The sequence below is a fragment of the Chaetodon auriga genome, chromosome 17, assembly GCF_051107435.1.
Source record: "Chaetodon auriga isolate fChaAug3 chromosome 17, fChaAug3.hap1, whole genome shotgun sequence".
Lineage (NCBI taxonomy): Eukaryota > Metazoa > Chordata > Actinopteri > Chaetodontiformes > Chaetodontidae > Chaetodon > Chaetodon auriga.
This window is the reverse complement of record NC_135090.1, coordinates 10,641,175-10,663,162: the sequence shown is the minus strand read 5'-3', so window position 1 is coordinate 10,663,162 and position 21,988 is coordinate 10,641,175. Positions and strand designations below refer to the sequence as shown.

Sequence of the window (21,988 nt, the reverse complement as noted above, 5' to 3'; positions counted from 1 at the left end):
AGCCTATAGACATGGATCTTCCCACCATATCCAACACTGAGTCTTTTCACAAAAGAGAAGAAGAGCACAATATTTGGTGAAAAGACTGTGGCGCTGATCATTTGCCATGTTTGGTGAGTGAGTTAAAGGTTGTTGTTTCACAGTTTTCTGGCATAGTACTGCCTTTAATGTGTCTGCAGTGTTTATGGGGTTTTTGATATGTGTGTGTGTGTGTGTGTGTGTGTGTGTGTGTGTGTGTGTGTATGGGCGTGCACGAGTGTGAGTGTGTGTGCAAGAGAGTTTACTAACAGCACACCAAGATGTCTGGTCGGTGAGGTAAACACAGCGGAGAAAATGACAGAGTCTACAAGGTGTTTATGAAATGGGGCAAGACATGGACACAGACACAAGGCGCACACACGCGCAACAAAAACACTGACACACATTAAGAAAAGACAAGACACAAAAAAGACAAACATCTCAGAGTTCAAAACAAATAGAGTACACGCGCACAGCTGCTCACACACAAACACACAGACAAAGATGATGGACTGTAAAGCTCCAGTCGCCATCTATCTCTGTCTCTATCTTCCCATTCAGCTGGCCTGCTTGGCTTTGACACTGCCAGAGAGGTTAGACTTAATGACATGTTGGGAGAGAGACAGAGACACGGGGGAGGGAGGGAAGGAGGAAAAGAAAGGGGGCGGCTGAGAGAGAGAGAGAGAGAGAGAGAGAGAAAGAAGAAGAAAAAAATGAAAGGAGGGAAGAGGAGAGAGAGGACGGATGAGAGGTGACAGAAAAAGTAAAGAGGAAGAAGAAGGAACGAGAGATGGACAGCTGGAGGGAAAGAGAAAGCCACGGTGTTTGGTTGTGGGGGTGTGAGAGAAAGAACCGAGCACAGGGAAGAGAAAAGACAAGACAGACAGAAAAGAAAACAGTCTTGCCTTTAACTCTTAAGGAGAGTAATGTTTGTTGTTAGTCTTCCCATTTGGAATTAGCAACTGAATCAGTAGTGAAGACTGCTTATAAAGTATATATATGTATGGACCCCCCTCTTTTTCTGAAATGTCAAAGCTTCATGTTACAGTTGATCATACAAAGGTTTTATTAAATATACATTGCTAACACACGATGAATATGGATTTACATTCAGCTTTACTGTGATAAAAAAAAAAAAAAATCACAGCTAAAATGTGAAATTAAACCTTGCATTGACCTTATTTTAGGTGCTGCTGAATTAAAAAAATTTCCTTAAAATATAATAACAAAGCGCCATAACTCCCAGGTGTACAGCGGTGACCGATCTCGCAGTTTTTTAACCAGCCTCAATTTGGCTCCTGTGGACGACAGTAAAACAAATGGAGGAGAGAACCGCAGAGCCAAACAAAAACCCACCGCCACGAGGCATTCCTCCACAAAGGGCGTGAGCATGTGCGGCCGGATGGTGACCATGATGTCCCTGAAGTCCAGGGCTGACACGGAGCCGCTGTGGGCTTGGTCCCGTTGGATAAAAGCCTGCCGCGCATGTTCCAGCTGCATCTCCTGCGCAAAGGAGTGGAGAGGAGAAAAGAGGGACGGTTAGGTGTTAGATCATACGGTAAATGCATATTATTGCACACATATGCGGGTCTTACCCCTCTTTAAGTTGCCTTCGTGAATTAAAATCCACATAAACTCACTCATATAATTCGTATGCATAAAAACACAGCGTTTGCTTTGATGGGCCCCCTGGTGCCCGCTCCCCCTCTCAGTTACGGGGGAGCCAGCCTTGTCCAGCCTTTATTCTAGTCTCCTCTCCCAACAGCGGCTTGCCTACTGTGAAGCGTCGCTTGGGCTTTTCACACCCTCCCTGAATCCCCATTAAACCCACTTGAGGGAGAAACATACAAACACACACACACAGACATGCACACACAGGCAAGACGGCTGATCATCCAACTGCTCACTTTGTCTCTCTTCTTGCGCACACATACACGCAAAGGTCCACGGGGACAACAACAGGCTGTGGTGGGGACAGATCCCACAAGGCCTTTGAAATTAGCAGCCATTATCGGTACCTGCAACCACAAGTCTACAGAGGGACGCTGTAAACAAACCACTGCCGTCGGTGCTCCCTCTGTCTTATGAAAAGAAACTCCGTTACAGCATAAGACGGGGATATCAAGACAATAATAATCCACAAAGAGTCATGGTGAAATACAACAGTAAGCTTGAGGACTAAAGCTATAACTAGTTGGTTTGGCTGTTGACTCACTTGTAGTATATTATAGCCTTCAGGTCAAAAAAATCACTGAGGCTGATATATTTTTATTCATGAGGTTTCTCACATGGAGTGACACAATACACAAACAGCCTCAATGACCAATTCAAGCTTTGTTACTTTAAAGTACACATCAATGTGTTTACTCAAGTGAAGCATCCATGCAAGACGTTTTAAGAGCTTTACATTGAGTATAAGCTAATAGTCAATTAATGGATCGACAGAAAATTAAACTGCAATAATTTTGACACTTGATTAATCTTTCATTTTTCTTCATTGTTTCCTGATATTTTATAGACTAAATGATGAATCGATTCATTGGAAAAATAATCAGCAGATTAAAGAAAATAACCTTAGTTGCAACCCTACATGCATGTGGCACAAGACTAGGAAATATTTCTAAATTTAAAAAGGCAGGCATTAAACAAATTTACCACAAATATCCCATAAATATCCTTAAACTGAAAAAAAGATTATATCCAATAGGAACAAGTAGAAAGAAAGAAAACATGTCAGAAATTTGTCAATGTGCAGAATCACATCGTCGGGGAAATTAATTGACGCTTAATGTAATTACTGGCTAGTAGTTTTAGCACAATAAGTAAGTTTGTAATTCAGTTTTTCAAAATAAATGCTTATCAATTTGTCCAAGAAGAATGGACATTCTTTTCCAAGCCACACACGTCGGACAAAAAATGCTGAAGCGGGACTGATTAAATCTTGAACATGCATGGCATTATTCAACTGATTGATTCAGATGTTAAATGGAACTCAAAAAAGTGGTATTACCACAACACAAAACCCTATGAGGCTATGACTTATTGTTGTGTTGAATTTGAGTGATATTTCACTGACAGCATAACTGATCGAACTCTAAATTTGCAGCGCCCAAGAGAAACGACTGGGGAAGAGTGACATTTACACAAAGCTGAGTGGAGACCGGAGGGGAGTAAGAATAGACATTGCAACAAAAGAGCCAGATTTGCAAAAACAGCAAATGTAGCAACCATGTGTCAGTATCACCTATGAGCACAGCAGGGGCTCCGGAGAGTGTATAAGTGAAAGGAAGGCAAGGAAACGAAGAGAGATTGACACACGTAAACACTCCCAAAGTAAATAAGGTGAGATATTTTGGTGTCAGCATCCTGAGTGTCGTGACTCATTTCTCCGGCTGGTTGTGAGTAGGTCAAAACACTTTGGTGTGAAATAAACTGGGAAGAGGAAAGGGAGGAGGAGAGCTGAATATTTAAAGCCAAAACGAAAGGAAAGTGATGAAGATTATGCTTTGTATGGATGACCGCGTGTGCATGTGCAAAAATAAGGGTCAGCGTTTGTCTGTGTGCTTGCGTCCATCTGTAAATGAAGAGGAGAAAATTAGATACTGTTTCTCTGGACAAGTCAAAAGTCTGAAAAGCCACACACACCAACCACACAGAGCAACAAAACAACTGTGGTCCAGGGGATGGAGCAGTTTATAGTCTCAGCCTCTTAAAACCTTAACTTGTTGCAATTGTATGAGTGTTGCAGGGACATGGTTTTTATTTGGGAGGGGAGTGAGGGAGGCAGGGAGACATAAAGCTGGGGGCTTAAGACAGCCAACAACCGCTGAGGCATTTGCAGTCGCTTTAATTGTCCTTGGACGAGAATAAAAACACATGACAAGCCACCTCTGTTTGTTTTCAACGGCTGTGATTCCCCCCTTCTTTTCAAAACTTAAACAATAGATATGAGTGGAGCAGGACTGTTTCGCTCTTATCCCAATCTCTGCCTCTCATCAGCACGGGACTAAAGCTATTACAAGGAGAAGCTTAAGCACAACTGCTATTTACATGTGTGCCAGTGAGCCCTCTACACAGTGATGTTAAGGGCTGCCCACTGATTCTTGGGAGAGTCAAACATATAATTGGGACTTTTAAAATCCGAGCAGTGCCAACAATTCACTTTTTTCAAGTGCTTAGGAAAGAAGTAGAACATGTGGTGTCCCCTCCATGTAATTCAAGCCCTTTACTTGCCAGGATTTATAATATGGGCTACTATGTGCCACTATGTGCCACTTCTCTCTCTGGACATTGGTAATACCATTGCCAGAGACAACACCACACTGACAGTGCAAGCTGAGCCTTGGCCGGCGTCCACGCGTGAGACGGGAAAAATGCATGTAATTGGTGAGAATCTCTGGCTTCCATCAAGACAGTAATTGGCCAGAGAGAGCCCTTGTGAGAAATATGCGGTGCAAACGTTTTCCCCGATAATCCCATCTTGTGAGCATCTGGCAGTGGCGTGGTTACAATGGCAGAAAAACACAATACACACATGCACGTATGGCAGGAAGAGGGGGAAGTAAAGGATGGGAACATTCTTGGGGGGGAGAGCTGGGTGGTAGGGAATTATAAAAATAACTGAAAAATATTTGGTGTTGGTTTTCACAACTCTGAGAACTTTTGTAGCTGTGAAGTGCAGTTTTTTTCTGGCTGACATTTATGGATGCTCTGTCTGTTAATAAAAGTATCATGTATCATGAGTAGTAGTGCAATCACAGTGTAGTAATTGCACAGGCTTAAATTCTGGTTCAGGAAATGTTGTTGTGCCTATCCTAATTGCCCTGTAATCAATCACTGGAGCAGCTGATAACACACTATAAGAGTGAGCTGCCAATACCTGAATTTTACTTGTACCTTCAGTAAGTACTATAATTGCAGTAAGTAACAGACCATCGCAGTGATATTAATGTGTCTTATTAACGTGAGACACTTTAATAAAACCTATGGTAGTATTAGACCTCTCAAGTCAAAATATTTACAATATTATTAATGATATTTTTATTTTAGGAATATCACGAGAGCAGTGCTTAAGGACAAAATGCAGGACAATATTTACAACACTATAAATACATTCTCTGTTGAACATCATCCCTCACCCTTACCTACACAGAGAGAAATCCTACAATAATGTGAAACTCACGTTCCTCTGTCACTTATTTAGGCATGAATCGAAAGCTATGAGAAATGATCAAATGCAGAGAGCGTAAGCAGGAAATGTGCATTTCATATTGAGCAATGAGTGTGGCTGGCTGCTGGCCTGCTGCTGTGAGGAGCTGGAAACCACTGAGTGACTGACTGGGAGAGAATCGGGCACGCTGTCAATGCAAAAGTACAGCATCCACTGGCCACAACGCCACAGACTTGCACTCATGCACACGCACATGCACACACACACACACACACACACACACACACACACACACACACACACACAGAAAAACAAGCACAAACACAGACATAAACACAGATGCACAAAGCTTGCATGCCACTGCGCACACATACAGTAAAGCAGATAAGTAAGATAAACACACATACATTGAACCACGCATACATATAGACACACATACTGCATGTTCAAACACATGCACACATACACAAGGACGCACGCACATATAACAATGTCCCAATATCCATGCGCTGCTGCCCACTGTGTGTAAGCCATCTGGTCTAAGTTAAGTGTAATATAAAAAGCTCATTCAGATACATGGTGAGTGTGGATGCAAACTTGGCACAGCTCAGGCCCTCGCTCCCACCCCCACCACCACCTCTCCATGCTTAGGCCTGATTTAAGTCTAGACATCATATTGGAAAATGGCTCACACACCACAAATACACCAAGAATATTCCAGCTCTACTATTTATGGTGGTAGAACTGCGTCTCTACCTGCTTCAGAGGAGGTGGAGCAGAGAAATGCTAGGTGAACCTCAGCTAATGGAAAACAAATGCAGAAAATGTCCCAAATATATAACCTCAGTGTTTCATTAATGACAAATCTGGTCAATATGGAGGGCTGTGTTTGAGAGGGGGAGGAACCTGTGTGTCTGTATGCACGCACATTCGTCTGGCCAAGCTTAGATAAGTACCTGACAATACGGCTACATGACAGGATTGTATGAACATCCTGTGAACAATATGTGAGGATAAAGCAGTGTGTACACATAAATCGGTTTATAAAGATTTACTGACTAACACTGACGGCCACTGGATAATGGAAATAAGACAGAGTTAGTTAGATAGACTGACAAAAACGGCTGAAGACAGACATGTAGAGGGAAAACAACGAGAGTGGAGGAAAAAATGGCATGTGATAGATGAGGAGAGGAGGTGATCTGCACGAAACCTACCAGGAGAAACTGGGTGAACTCTCCGTAGCTGAGCTGCTTGTCCCTCTCTGTGCCGAAGTGCAGCCGTATGAACTCACAGTCCCAGTTGAAGGGGATGTGCTGGTGGATGGTGGTCTGGTTGAAGACCTGCTTCACGTCCTCTGCAACGGAGACAAAAGAAGACAAGCTGCTTATATTATGACTGAACGATGACAAGTTGCTGTTGACAGGCTAACAACAAGATGCAACTCAATACGGATGCGTGCCAGCCTCGCCTGCAGTGATGGGGGAAGTATTTTAGTTCGTAAAAGTATCAACACAACTGCACAAAAATACTCCTGCATTCAGAAATAAAGTAAATGTTCACAGGTATTATAAGTAAAATGCACTTAAAGTGGAAACAGACAACTTATAAACTCCCCCTCTCCCCTGCGTTTCCAGGTGGTATTATTGTTGGCGCCGCTGTCGCAAACACAACCGGATCGCTTTCCATTTTCCTCAGAGCCCAGCAACCACCAGCAACACAGCACACACTGCACTTGTCTCCAAAATTTCCTTGCAGAAACAATCAACTTCAGAAATAAGAAAGAAGGACGTCCACTGTAGAGGTACAGTGAAATTGTCAGAATTTCATTTGGAGTAATAACATAGTTTGAGTTTTGCTTTGCACAAAAAAGTAACTACAGCAGGGGTTGACATCAAGGTGGAGGAGAACATGTAGAGAAAAACTGTTCTCTCATTCATGTAGTCTATGATGGAGACGTGACAGCAGATAGAAATTTTTTAGAGTGTTGAGAAAAGCAAACTAGGTTGGTATCTAACTTTAACCACATTATATGCTCCCAGTTTTCATTTTAAATAAATGTAGCACTAAGTATAATACAATGAAATGTGGTGGAGTAAAAGTGTAATTGAAACACTGAAATTGAAATAATAAAATGGAAGCAGTGTAGAAATTGTACTTCACTACTTGAGTAACTGTACTTAGTTACGTTCCACCAATGGTTTCCTGTGTTGACATATGTAAAATAGACACAATAAAAAAAAAAACAGTAAGCAATGAGACTAAAGCTGAACAGTTTGTCGTCAAATCCTTTACAACAGAACAACAGTTGTGTTTAGGTTTTATAGATCACACCCTGCTTTCAAGGCTAACAACCATTCATCAAGCACGCATAAGGCCAAGTGTAAAGTTTTTCATTTGCTCCAATAAAGAACTCAAATCTGTTCGCACAAAGTCAGTACGCTCTTAACAAATAGCCTGTGTTTCCTATCTTGTGGTTAACATCGGTAATTATTTGATTTTGGGAGAGAGAAAAAAATGCCTGTGACTGTTTGTGACAAAATGTCAACGTCAATCTCCAGAACACAATTCAGCTCTGATTGAGACTTAAGTTCCTCAACTCCAAATCAGTCCTGAATGACACATGGCAGAACTTGTTTGAGCTGTGTCGGCTCTGTATTCAGAGGGAAAGCCTTTTCTTCTCACTCATGCTCCTCTGCCTGAACCCTCTAAGCCTCTACAGCCAGTGGAGTGGAGAGACACTGAACATGAGTCCTAAATTACAGCCTTACTAAAGAAACAAAAACAAACCAATAGAGCGACCTGTTTCTTATTACCAAACAAGCCGTGCTGAACGAGTGGAGAAAGGAAAGAAACAATTTTTTTATAAAGAAAGAAAGGGAGGGGAAAGGAGAGAGAGAAAGGTGATATTTAGTCAGCTTTAGCTTCTGAAGGAAGACAGCTTGTGCATTGTTTTTTTACACTTTAATGAGGCAATAAATATACAGCCTTTAACTCTTTAAAGGAGAGGCGGCCTCAGAGCCCGCCGTTTATATTATCAGCTTTTATAGACCTGTCAACACTCAGTCCTCCTTAGTTTTTTCTTTCTTGGTCTTTTCTGGCTGAGGCGAAACTGCATTTCGTATTTTGTGTTACATTGCAATTTTTATGAACTCTAAATTCCACCAAATTATGCATTTATTTTTCGAGTGCTAAAAATTCAGAGCACCGTGCCGCCTGTACTTAGCAGAAATTATTCAGGTTATTATCAAATAAAAATGGCTTTATAGAAAAATGAAATAAAAAGAAATCAGAGTGCAGACGTTTATGGCATGGGAAAACAAACGGGCCTTTAATGCAACGTAAGCTGCGGCTATTAATGTTTTTAATAGGTAATAAAGAAGGGAGTTCTTTATTTTGTGCCTTGGTGAGGCTCTTTAATCTAGTGAACGGCAAAGAGAAAAAGGGAGCAGGTTAGAAAATGGGGGAATTCTGCAATGTATCACAATAAAGCAACTTTGACAAGTCTATAATCTGAGTCACAAGTTATTTGCTTTCGGTGAAATGTTAGCCCGATGCAAGTGGCAGACACTGCAGTCAGTGTTTGTGTGATGTGTGTTATGTTTTTCATGCAATTTTCCACTTGTATGTGAGTCTCATAACTCACAGGCATTGGGATATTCATTAACCTTTGGGAGACGCAGAAAAACAGCAGACCTTTTAATTGCCACCAAGACAACGTCACTCTAATTGATCCTTTTAAATATGAAAATTTACATATGTGCATATATAATCACCCACAATGATCTTGCACCCTGTCGACAGCAACAATTAAAATGAAATTCACTTACTCTTCCCTGTTTGTGAGCGGGATGTGTGCACTGCATTTCAAATCAAGCCTAATGTGCTAACGCCTCGCACACCTACAGAAGGCTGGCATTAGACTTGTTTAAATCAATTAGGCAAATGTGAAATAAGCAACGAGTACAAATGTCTTCCCTTTTCACCTTGGAGCTTCCAGGCATCAGAGTAATGGTGCCAATCATGCACACACACGTACATACACACACGCAGAGCTACCCACCCCCTCGCTCCATGTTCATCTCCATCCTCTAGTTGCCACCGGCCCTCTCCACCTCCAAACCTAACCTCTTCTTTACAGATAAGATACAGGACACCAAAGAGTATTTTTGTTTATGGATGCAACCATCACAAAGAATAGATGAGTGGAGGTCAGACCCTCACATAAATAAAAGAGGAGTTTGTATGAAAACTTCTTTAGTGGTGCACTTAAGAGGAACATGCTCTCTGTCAGGACTGGCTGAATAAGTCTTTGTTAAATGTCAAAAGCAATGTGCTGAGGCTTGAACTTTTATTTCAAGTTACGCAATAGCATTCCAGTTATCAATTTTTAACTTAATTTTTATGTAAGAATATACATATCTACACAATTTGGTTTGGATGATTATCCATAAAGAAGACAAGAGACAGCAAGTAATCTTGATTTCTGAAAAGACGTCTCAAAGAAAAAGTGATAAGCCTTCATAAATACCATAATACTAACATCAATTAAGAAATGTATTTATGTAACATAAGTAGTTTATGGGGTTTGTACTTTTCAAGGGTCGGTGTATTCAGTAATTCCAGGTCTCCTATAAAGCACATTACAGCACCTACCACATACATGCTAATGGCTTAGTAAGATTCCAGGTACATCTGTGCAAGCCTGACTACAGAATTATTCAATATAATCCTGTAAATGAGCAGAGTTACTCACCAAAAGAGGTCACTCCATTGCCTGCTTTATCAAACAGCAGGAAGGCGACCATGAAGAGGGAGTCTGGGGCACACAGCACTGACTCAAACGCCACAAACTCTGGAAAGGAGATCAACCTGATGGAGGACAGAAGGGCAGAAAGAAGCAGAATAGGTAAGACTGTAAAAGACTGGTAACTGTTATTTGAATTAATACATTCACGTTTCAAATTCCCTGTGTAAATACTTAAGCAGCTACACATGTGAAACACTGAGTCTTTGATATCCTTTTAGTCATATAATACATAATAAAGGCTTGAGCAATGTTACACTAATAAAATGGAATATTAAATTAAAAAACAAGCTATTTTAACACTGCATTAAACTACACTCTGTTGTAATTACTGCCACACAGTGGCAAACCAGCACACTTAGACAACCTATCAATCTGCACTCCGCGTAATTCAAGCGGCCTTTTATCCAGTAGTCTGTTATTCCATATGTAATGTCATAAACTCATCGAGTGTGACAGTAAGAAAATAAAACATTTTTAAAAGCTCAGTGTGTGTTCCCAGTCTGAGCTGGCAGCTGGTATAGAGAGGGCCAACTTTAGCAGAAAAACAAGAAAGTATTAAATATGAAGTTTTATATTTTAGCGTGCCATTTTAAACAAGCAGACGGGCAAGGAGGGAGTTAGGAGCCAGTAAAGGAAACAAGAATTCTACTCAACATAAATGTAAAATAATATGCAGTTTAGAGTGAAAGTCGAGAGACGTCTAGCTGGAAAAAAATTCAAATGATCGAAATGTGTTTGTCTGCATCAACGCTGAAACACAAGCTACAAGTTTAAAGCAATTACAACAAATTAGTTTTCTCTTTATATCACTTCCTCTCTTTCCAAGTCTGTCAGCGTTCTGATAAACACTAGTTTATCCCCTCTCTCTGTATAGTAACACAAATGCCCACACGCATTATCAACAAGAAATAAAAAAACAAACATTGCTATTGTGTGAATCCACTGAGAGCCCCCGTGGGAGAATCCTGCTGTGGAGAACTGGACCACGCAGTCTAGCCTTTATTTAGGTCCTGGTTCACAGTTGCCACAAGTCCATTATGAATTTCACAAATGGCTCTGATAATTACATGAGGGGTCAGTGCTAATGAGCCATCCCCGAGCATCCATCTATTAAACCTATTTCAATTTCCAATGGGGGAGAATGGAGAAAGGGGTGGGGGTGCAATGATTACATTTTCCTATTTGCTGTAATTAATTATGGTACTGATGAAATTTAGAGGTGTTTGTTTGGACTCGGAGTGTTTCAGGTTTGCATGTGGGTGCTCATGTGCATCCTTATATGTACTTACAAGAGAAAAAAACTCTATAGATGAAACACACTGAGACGGAGAGGAGCTGTTCAATGACAAAACTGCTGGCTATCAAAATAATACCCAGGAAAAGGAAAATATTCCTTAAAATTGGCAAGAGCCAAAGATACCTGATAAAGGTTGAAAAGCCTGTTTAGATTACTGGCTGAATGTAGTCCGCAAAAATGTTATTCTTCCCGTCAGCCATCCATGGAAAAAACCAAGAAACCAAAACAGTAAAACAAAGGACTCAGATTAGTACTTTGTTTCATAACTCAGAAATACATACTAGTATGATGGCATCTATACAGGTGTGTGTGTGTGTGTGTGTGTGTGTGTGTGTGTGTGTGTGTGTGTGTGTGTGTGTGTGTGTGTGTGTTGGAGAGAGAGCTACGGAGGAACTATGAGAAATATGGACAGGGAATAAAAGTGAGCATACAGCTCTCCTCGGTGGCAAATCAAATCAGCTGTCATTTCAAGAGAAATTGTTTCATTAACTAAGCAGGTTGTTCTTAAAAGCAGGGCCCTGCTGATGGCAAGTAGGTGGAAGGGGGCACAAAAGCACACTGCTGCGACCGTGGATCCACTGTTAAAAACAAAGCCAATACCATTACTGCAGACGCTGCTGGATTATTATCAAACTCTCCAATAATGATCATTCTTTTGTGACAGATGTGTAGTACACTCTGAAATTATACCTTGGTAACGTTAATAAAGCAGTTTAAGCAGGTAGAGGCTGCAGCGCAAAGACTCAGAGAGCACTAGTGTTCCCAGACAGAACCGAGGGAGAAAGTCAGATCCCCTCTTTTTCACACGCATCAGTTTACATGCACGCCATTCGTCCGTCTGTGTTTTCCCAGACATGGATAATCAGCATATTAGTGTAACTGAGAGGGCTGTTGATCATGAAGGGATTGGACCATGGTTTAGAGTGGGGAGTCCAGACAAGATCCAGGGGGCATCTCCATAACACACACACACAAGAAACATTCCATGTACTCGTAAGCATTTACACACAGCTCTGTAGCCAGGGATGAAGCTTATGATGGTTGATTAGCAGCGCCATGACGGCTGCAAAATGATTACCACGAGAGGGGGATGCCATCGTTTTTTTTTGCTTTTGTTTTTTTTGCAATGCAGACCCAACCCCAACAAGACATTCAATAATCAAATCAACCAACAGCATCTCCCAACCATCAACTGCTATGGCATGTGTCCAGGGCTGCCCAATCCATGTACGCAGCCCGGGATGAACTCCAGAGACAGGGCTAATGTGATACTGTAGTATGGCATCTCCTCAGTGTGCTGTGCACTCACTTTACTGCGCAGGATTTTGTTAAATCTTTCCACAGACACAGACATATCTGCGACATGTATCAGACGAGAGATGTAACAAGACATAAACAAAGGCTTGATTCAAGCATGTGGTTCTATAGATGACAGCTGAATGATGTTTTGGTTAGGGTGCCAATACAAAGCAATTTAAACTGTCTGCGATATGTCTGTCCGGCATAAAAACTCCACCCTATATTCCATATATTTTTGTTTGTTTTTTAACTTATCTTCGTCACCCGGCTTTTATCTCTGTCTCCTCTCAGCAGGCATCTAAATACACTCCTCTGAGCCGAAAACCAGGCTTGGAAACATTGTTTACAAGTAACATAAATGCATGGTGTTGGTTAGGCCCGGCTGATAGAAAGACAGCTCTCCTTCGTTGATAGTAGTGGGAGAGAGGGGCCTAGAGGGGTTTCAATAATCCCCTGTCCCTGGCATCTTGGCATTGTTACTGACAGCCTTCCACCCACCTAGAGTGTGCTTGCACACACACATACGCACGGACACACCCCAAAAACACACACACACACACCCAGGTGAGTGCTAGCTGCCAGTATCTGTTCGGTTTCTAAGAGTGGACACCCACCAGTCCAAGTCCAGAATGTCCACAGCAGCTGGCAGACTGCTATTTTCCCAGCACGCTCCCTTAACAAAGTTTTTTTTTTTTTAAACCTCCAAGACTCTATGGGGGAAGTGGGGTTTTTCACACTTGAGCAGATGCTTCTATCAAAATATCAGAGGGAAGAAGGAATAGAGAGGCAGAGAGGTAGGCAGTTGGAAAGAGCCAAAAAGAAATGAAGGGATCTCAGAGTGCATTACGGTACGTGAGGGAGTGTAAGGAAAGCGATGATGAGAGCGGAGGAATGCAAAGGAAGTCAAAAGCGAAAAAGAGAGCACATAAATAAGTCGGTGAAAGGGGAGAATCTTTAAACCATCTTGTTGTTCTGTATGTCAGTGCACACAAACACAAAACATTTGATTCCTGGAAATTGAGACATCTCCACCCTCCAAACCCTGTCTCTCTCTTTCTCTGTCTCTTTATCCATCTATCTGTCTCACTGTCTCACAGGAGCAGCAAGAATAAGAGGGAGAAAAGTGATTTCCACATAACAGATTGTTACGACTGTCACTATATCCCCTGATTTACACAGTCGCTGAGGGGGAGGCAGACAAATGCATTTTCACTGTTTACATCCCCGCACACACACACACACACTAACCAATCCACTCACATACACACTCAAACACACAGTGGCATCTAAGTAAAATTTCTCTCACACAGATACACTCCAACAGAAAAGTAAGCGAGCATGCTGCCTGCCATCCGACCCCCTGCTAAATCTATTACACCTGACTCATCTTCTTGAAATGGAGTCCTACCTGGTGAAAACAGCAGCAGGCGCACTAGCTTCAAATATACCACACGCATATACCAACAAAAACTTATTGTTCACAAACGTATTTGCATGAGATTGGGCAAGCCAGATGGAAATACAGCTACTAAAGTGGTTTGTTTTGTCTTGCGCCCATTCTTCTCAAAAGGTTTGCATGGACAAGCGCTTGAAAAACAACACATCCGCGTTCCCCGGTAGCGCTGACGGTGACCACAACTCTACTCTTCTATATCCATTTGTTTTGTGTTCATGAGACACGGGTCTGCAGAATAATCATCTAGACTGTCTCATCAAATCATTTATCTATCACAGTTCAGGAGGAAAATAACACATTAGAAAGTATGAGCATCATAAGGCCTTTACAATGTCAACTGTAAAAAAAAAAACAAAAAAACAAAATCACATCTAAACCAAGGTCTAAACAGACTTATTTTCCCCTGTTTTGCCCCCATATCATTTCCATTCCCCTCCACAAAACCAAAATGAGGTTTAGATACAAAGCCTGGGCCATGGGTTCCTAATAGATTTACCCTGATGCCACGGCCACCATTTATCCTGCTCCAAAGCCGCACAATGCAACGGAGTGCTCCTGAATAGCATGGGCAATTACAGTGCATGTGTGTGCTTTTTATGTCCGTGTGTGCATGCGCGTGTGGGTGCCTTGCTCTCTCTTTTTTCCAATTCCAAAACCCCCACTACTCCATCTCACCGTCCTCTGCTCACGCGCGCGCGCGCACACACACACACACACACGCACACACACCTTAAAGCAGATGTAATAACATGAAACTACGCAGCCATGTGCACTTTGCTCTTTGTAGAAGCCCAGGTGGTTACCATGGCAATGTTGTTTTTTTTTTTTTTTATCTTTTTTGACTTACCCTAACATTTTATTACCCATCATTATGTGTCATTAAATACATACATATTAATGTAAAAAACAGGGGTGATGGGGATGGGGGGAGGAGTAAGTGTGAAATTGGGGGTATATCTACAAAGAAGGAAACACCTGAAAGGGGCCTTTGGTGGTTTGATGTCTCTTTGCTATATAATTCAAGTATGAACATCCCTCTGTGAATTTTTTACACCAAAGGATTCAGTCATAGGTTTGTTTATAAAATGCAAAATAACACTAGAAAGGTAGTCACACCAGATCAAAGGGATACATAAAACATGTGCTGATAGCTTTGATAAGAGTCTTTCATAAGCTTACTACTTAGCAGTTGGCTTGATATTAATGAGAGGAGATAAAATTGTGGCTTAAAGAGAGACTCAGCACAGCAATTTCACAGTCAGATCAGCAACTTCTACCGCAGGTATTTTCAGTCAGTAATGATGTCAATCCTCATGAGACACACTGTTGTTGATCCTCTATTTTCATCATTTTGTAAAAATACCCATGCTATATTTGCCCTCTAGCTATCACATTTTGTGCCACACATCATTCAACGTGCAAAAGCAGTCACTTTACAAGTATACTTTGCAAGGTGCAATGATCATCTCATGAATTCCCCTTCAAATTCAGTGTACCCGCACTTCAAGTCAACTATCAGATCACCTCATATTAAAAGAGAAACATCAGAACACCAACCCATCTTTCTTCTGATCCACCACTCCAGCCAGCAGCTTCGTGGCCTCGTTCGACAGCCGGATGTCTGTGTGGGCATGAAGGAAACGGCTCACAAAGTCCTGCGGCGACATGAAGCACTCGTCATTCTTCTTGACGCTGGCATACTGTAAAGACAAAAACAGACACCAGATGCAAGGATGCACGCTGAGCTTTAGAATTCGATCAAAAAGGAAACAAACATAAATCGAATGACGAGCGAAAGGCTTCTTTTGTACGAGGCACACACAAAAGAGAAAAAAAATACATAGGTAAAATACTACCTTTTCAAAAATGGCTTTCAACTCAGCAGGGTCGGCCCTCCTAGGCAAAACTGCCTGCAAGACAATGAGTTAACAGTTTGTGAATGCAGCTTCAACACACCAAGTGAGCACAATGGCCCACTTTGCATCGTGCATCGTTTGAGCAACACTGTAGAGGAGAGCTTCACATTGTTTCATCTGAATACTCTCAGGGGCCTGAAGATGTAAACATATTCAGTAATTCATAAGAAAAGAGAAGTATTACAAAAAACACACAAAAATTTAACATCAACGTCAATACATAAAACAGATTAAACATTCAAAACTCAAAGTTCACTTTCTAGCTTTTTGTGACTGTATCCCTTGGTGTCATCACCTGAATTTCCATCTGTGGATCATGTGATGACACCTGAGCAAAATCCAGTCACTAAAAAAGGCAGTAGGTTCAGAAAGCTCTGGAAAAAGACAGTAAGTGAACACTGAGTTGTTCTGAGATGTTTCTTCACAAATTTAATTGTGTGTAGCAGAAATATGCTCCTTGTTTTCTTGTGATGTCTTCTCCTTAATCATCTCGCGACCCCTCAGACTTATATTGCGACCACTTGGAGGGTCACAAACCCCTGGTTGGGATCCACTGTGAAAAAGATGATGGTGTTGCTGGTGTGCAATTATCCACATTAGAAGCTGAGAAGTGCAACGTGCGACGGTGTAAATTAAACCAGTGTCTGAACATACTGGTTGTATACAAAAACAGTGACAGAGCAGCCGCATTAAAACGTATCTTCATGCCTGTGGAAACGTCTGACACCTCAAAGTTATTCAGGACAGGGTCAGAACAACAATTAGCGTGGTGCTAACGAAGGTTAACGCCGATGACTACAACCGGCTTTTCAGCAGTAAACCGGGGCCTGAAGGAAACATGGTGAATTAAAAAGCAGCAACACTGTCATCACTGCCCCTCACATCATTGTTGAAACGACAGCTCAGTCAATTCGACTGTTAGCAACTGTTAGCCAAGTGTTCATTTAGTTAGCGTTAACTAGCTAACCGGCTACAGTAAAGCCTCAATGTCATTGCCGTATGTCCAGTGTTAACCTCTAGCACATCCTCTTAGCAGGCTAACCGGCAGTTAACGAGCCCTCCGGCCAGACATCCTGACGGGCGGGGACCTCCGGAGGAGACACTCCCGGGACCGAGCACATCACCGACAAGGCGACAGCACCCCAGAAAGAGGAGAAGCTGACGTTTAAAACTCAACAGCTTACCTTTGCTGCCATGCTATGCAAGCTCACTGTCAAATAGTCCCGTTCACTTCCTCCTGCGTGACGACGTTCCCATGGAGATCACGCGCCGGTGCAGTGAAAGGAGGATGAAAGAGGATCAGCTGTGCACGTGGTGCGGGGGCACGAGAGGTCAACTGGTCAGTGGCTTGTGCGTGTCAGATCCATTAATGTTTACAGTATGTATGCATGTTTGAGAGGGAGAGTTTCTTTTTCTGCTCCAGTGTCTTGTATTAAACTTGAGCGATTCGATGCAAATTCCGTATGATCTCACTGTGGAGAAATCAGCGCGTGTCACATCTCTGGATATGGGATCATTATGCATGGATTGCTGAAAGTACCAGTAAGACACAGACCCTAAGCAGGATGAAGTGACAGAAATAATCATTTCTCATTAGTCAGTTTAAACCTGGGATGTCCTGATCACTTTAGTCTTCCTGATTCTTCAGTACTGAGAGCACTGATGCCAAGCTGATTAATTTATATAAGATTTTTGTTTATAATTCCCCAATACATAGTAAGCCTGCATTGAAATTAATAAAGCAATTTCAATGGCCCTGCTTGAGGAAATCTGCATCACAGGTTTCTGTTGCATTTTGTACACTATAATATTTTGTTTTAGCGAGGAGTGTCAGTGTGGATGCGTTTGGACTTGGAGACAGCCTCTTTTTTCCCCAGCATAGACAAAAAAAAACAAAAAACCAACAGCAAAACTTAACATTAACCTGTAAAATACCATGGAAAGCATGCAAAGAGACCACTAACAATGTGGGGGGTTGCTGTGGTATTAAGAGATGGAGCCTTTTACTTGTCTGTGCCCAGGGGCCCATTAGCTCATAGTCCATCCACAGTGATCCTGTAAACAACTGGATCGCTTCCTTCCCTCTGGAAAATCTCACCAACATACTCACCAGTGCATGTGCCACTTAATTATACTTCCCCTGGTGTTACTGTGATATGATTTTTGGCCTTCAGTCGCAGCAAGGTATTTAAAAGTTTCTGCTGCAATATTCACTCGAAGTTTTATTATGTATTAAAAAAGGCTACGCAGAAATAACCGTGTGGGTTTATTCTTATGCACATTGAGTCTTCGCTGCACTAAGGAACAGAGGTCTGTAGACGTCAGAATAAAAGCCATAGTTCCTTCTTCACACCTATTCTTTCCTCGCAGTAAATGGTTCCTATACTTTATTTCCAGCTTTTCCAGCCCATCTGTGCTTTGTGCCAGGAGGGAAAAAGGTGCAGAGAGAATTTCATGACTACAAAAGCAAAGGTTAACATTACTCACAGCATAAAAACAATTTAAAAGGGAGCAAAAGGGCTCTAATGGCCCGACAGTCTTCAAAGAAAATGTATTTTGCGCTCAAAATAATTCATAGCTTTTTGCCAGTGGCTTTTCAGCTTCCTGGAGACCCAGCATGAACCACTGTATTTTTCCCAGCAGGCTCTCTGCTCCTCGCAAAATGGCCTTCGCTAGGGCATACCTCGCATCCCCTCCAAATATTGACAGCACCGAGTCCATTGCTTATTGGAAAAATGGCTGTAAGTAATGTTTTATCAGCCGATGCAATCTCCACACCTGTATTTTCCCCTGTCATATGACAATATTTGACAAGATTAATGATTTGATCCCATGACATTTTATTTTCCATCACTGTCAATCTACCAGCAAACAACTCACTTACTTGTGGCATTTGGTGTAGGAAAGCATGTAGCAGCGTTTACTTTGCTCGTGTATTATTCATGAACTGCAAAATTTACTTGAGACATGTAAACGACAGTGTCTAGCAGCTTTGACATGGAACTCTTGACTGTTTATGTGAACAAATTCTTGAAAAACTCCCTTCAGTGAAATGATTTTGCTTTGTTAGAACAGCGGCTTCAGCAATCAAACCAACAATGATTCTGTCAAGCGCTGCAGAGTAAGTGGGTAATAATGATAAACCTTGTGACCTTTGAACTTCCATGGCTTGAGGGGTATCCTGCCCATGTCCCCAAGGACCCACGCGTCCTGACAGCTTGAGCGATGAGTGGCGGACGCCTGTCTCAATCTGCATCCTCCTATTTTTAACCCACACTAAACATAGAGCTTCCAAAATAGACCCAAGCTCTAAACAAATGATTAATAGGGCACTTAGGGTCTCCCCACTGACCAGCGTATCCCTATTAACAGCCAATAACGGAGGCCCTCTGGGGTCAAAAGGTTTAAAGGCTTTCTAATAAAAGTAACAGAGACATGGGGATGTGTTTTGGGGGAGAAAAAGTTGTGTCTCAGTTTGAAATGCTGACAAGTTAATAATCCCTTCTCAAATGGCCCTACCGCAGTAAAATGGCCAGTTTGTTCTTACTTTTATTGCTATCATCTGTCAGTCATTCACATCTTTCTCTTTTTTGTCTGCCTCTTCTTAAGTGGACTGAAAGAGCTAAAACAGCTTTACAGTAATGTTCGCGCTGGGGCTTTATTCTCATTCCCCACTCTTTCTTTTCTTTTTTGCTTGAATGTGAATTCTCATTGTAGTTTTAGGCAGGAAATGCCTAATGGATTCCCAAAGACGTATTCATGACATGGTAATGAGATTCAAATTTGTAAGACATTTCTGACCTGAAAAAAGAGGCCGCTTGTGGCAATGAATAGAGAATACCGTTTCGCAGTCACTCTCCCTATTCCTAATGTCATTTTTAAATGCATGCGATGGAGACACAAAGCAAAGAAAAAGTGTTAAAATGTGGAAACAACTGAGGAATGTATTGATCTGTCACTTACTGCCAAAACAGGGTTTCCGAGGGTTGATGGAGAACATGGGTCAATGGCAAGTTGTACTGTATCAAAATGTTGCACTGTATTATCCAGCTGTAATTGATTTGTTTTTCAGATGCTGCATTTTATCTAATTTCATCGACCAAATGTGTATTAATCTGCTGCTGAAAATAGTCCCAAACAAATGCACTGCTATCACCTGTTTGTGTAACATTTGCCAAAAACTACAGGGCCCAGCTGTTTCGGGAAATTACTGAGCCTTTAAAAGAAATAGAACTGCGTATTTATGAGCCACAGATTTACATCTTCAGTCGGAACCAACAGAGGATGAATGCCACAGATAAGTTAGGGAGGTCAGCTAGTACTGAGAGATAGACTAGCATATTGCTGTCAAATAATATCAGATTTATCTTTTAAACATCAGTCAAAAATGGCAGATGTAGTACAAAGCATAGAGGTTGTAATTGGTTATAATTGCCAGGATGCAGAGCTGTATCAAATCCAGCTTCAGGCAAACAGGAAAAAAAAATGTGTTTTTTAATAAGCTTAGTGCTGAACAGAAAGGATTATGATGGCTTGTGGTGACTTTGATTTATTTAGCTCAGTGAGCACAATTATTTTAAAGTAAAAATAGCTAAAAGTGGAGATAAATGGTTTTTTTCTAGTATCAAATCGGCAAAACCATATTTTATGTCCCTAGTTGGGTGGTCCCGACGTAACCCACATCTTAATTCTTCAGGGAATTCACTTTTTGTTTTGTTCAATTTCAGCTGATGCTCTTAATCAGATCTGTCATTTGTGAGGCGTTGAATGTCTTGCTCAAGGAAACATCAGCAGGACACATGGCTGCTGAAGGACACAGTGGCTACAAAACCTGCAACCACTTGATCATAACCATGTTACTTCCCCTTTAATTAAGTACGTTTCATGGAAGAACCAAGATTGATTCCAGAGTCTTTCCAGATCTGTTCAGCATTTGAAAAATGCAAATTCAGACATGAAAACACCCATTCTGCAATGACAAACCATTGCAAACTTCACACTTGCCAAAGTGGGAATTTTATATAACTGATAAGTTTCACCAAAACCACACAGTAGACAGCCTGCCCAGATCGTGTAGGACAAATCTGTTTTGCATGAAGGACAAAAAGGTGACGAGAAGACAGACGATGGGAGAAAACAGCATGGTGGGGCCACTCTTGTGAAACCAGCCTTCTAATCCATCTAACATGCTGTATGTACAAGACAAAAAAATGCTTCTTAGAAATATTTTGACATTTTTCATGCTTCTTTATGGTGGACTACCTCTTCTATAGGAAAAACACTATTTGTGCTAATACATAAAAGCTATTATGTCCTTTCTTTATCAGTCATATAGGGAGCCTATTAGCAAAATAATGCAGTTCGTTCTGTTTGCATAGTCTCTGCTTTCTGTCTAACAACAAAACAATGCCTCTTATGATCTACTTTCATTTCTCCAATCAGTCGGTTGTCAAACACTATCCTTAATCATCATACATAACATGCACTGCATTAAAGTGGCGTTCTTGTAAACACCATATCTGTAATAGCGTGTGACAAGCCGTCTTTGTTTACACCATAATAACTGGGTGTTTGAATAACTTCTCAATGACTTTAAGTAACCAGCCAGACTCACTCTGCTTCCATTCAGCTGTGCAGCCTGATAACCCGCCCTGACGTTTGGCACGGAGTGGACTGTGAATTATACCAAACAGAAGGGCTGAATGGAGCTCTCAGTCATTTCACCTGTGGTCTTGGGACATGGGAGCGCATTTCCTGCACACGCATGGCGGATGCGGTCTATATCCGCTTGTCTCATTATGCAAATGTTGACGTGTGCATTCATAAACATGTGAGATACATAAAATGAACATCAGCCCAGCCCGTACACACACCTAATTGAAGCATCAGCTTGCTTCCTCTGTGTGCTCTTCCTCTTTTCCATCTGCCATGAAACGCTCCTGAACCTCAAGTCGGTCTGTCTTCGCTGCAGCTTCTGGATGAATCTGTTTAGCATCTTTCACTTCAGATGAAGTGCTACACT

The 21,988-nt window shown here is 41.6% G+C and overlaps 1 protein-coding gene across 2 annotated transcripts in view; it reads right to left on the bottom strand.

Moving 5' to 3' along the window:
- The window catches only part of slc25a13 (solute carrier family 25 member 13), a 45,455-nt gene extending 28,176 nt beyond the window's left edge, over window positions 1-17,279 (bottom strand). The window contains exons 1-6 of one of the 2 annotated variants that reach the window (XM_076754678.1): window positions 17,151-17,279; window positions 15,907-15,960; window positions 15,608-15,750; window positions 9,945-10,060; window positions 6,406-6,545; window positions 1,375-1,521 (exon numbers count right to left, since the gene is read on the bottom strand). In XM_076754678.1, the coding sequence (XP_076610793.1) occupies window positions 1,375-1,521; window positions 6,406-6,545; window positions 9,945-10,060; window positions 15,608-15,750; window positions 15,907-15,960; window positions 17,151-17,162 (612 nt within the window). In that variant the 5' untranslated portion in view covers window positions 17,163-17,279. Of the gene's footprint in view, window positions 1-1,374; window positions 1,522-6,405; window positions 6,546-9,944; window positions 10,061-15,607; window positions 15,751-15,906; window positions 15,961-17,008; window positions 17,103-17,150 lie in introns of those variants that run through there. The other variant, XM_076754679.1, reaches the window with a different exon arrangement.
- Between the last annotated feature and the right edge of the window lie 4,709 nt (window positions 17,280-21,988).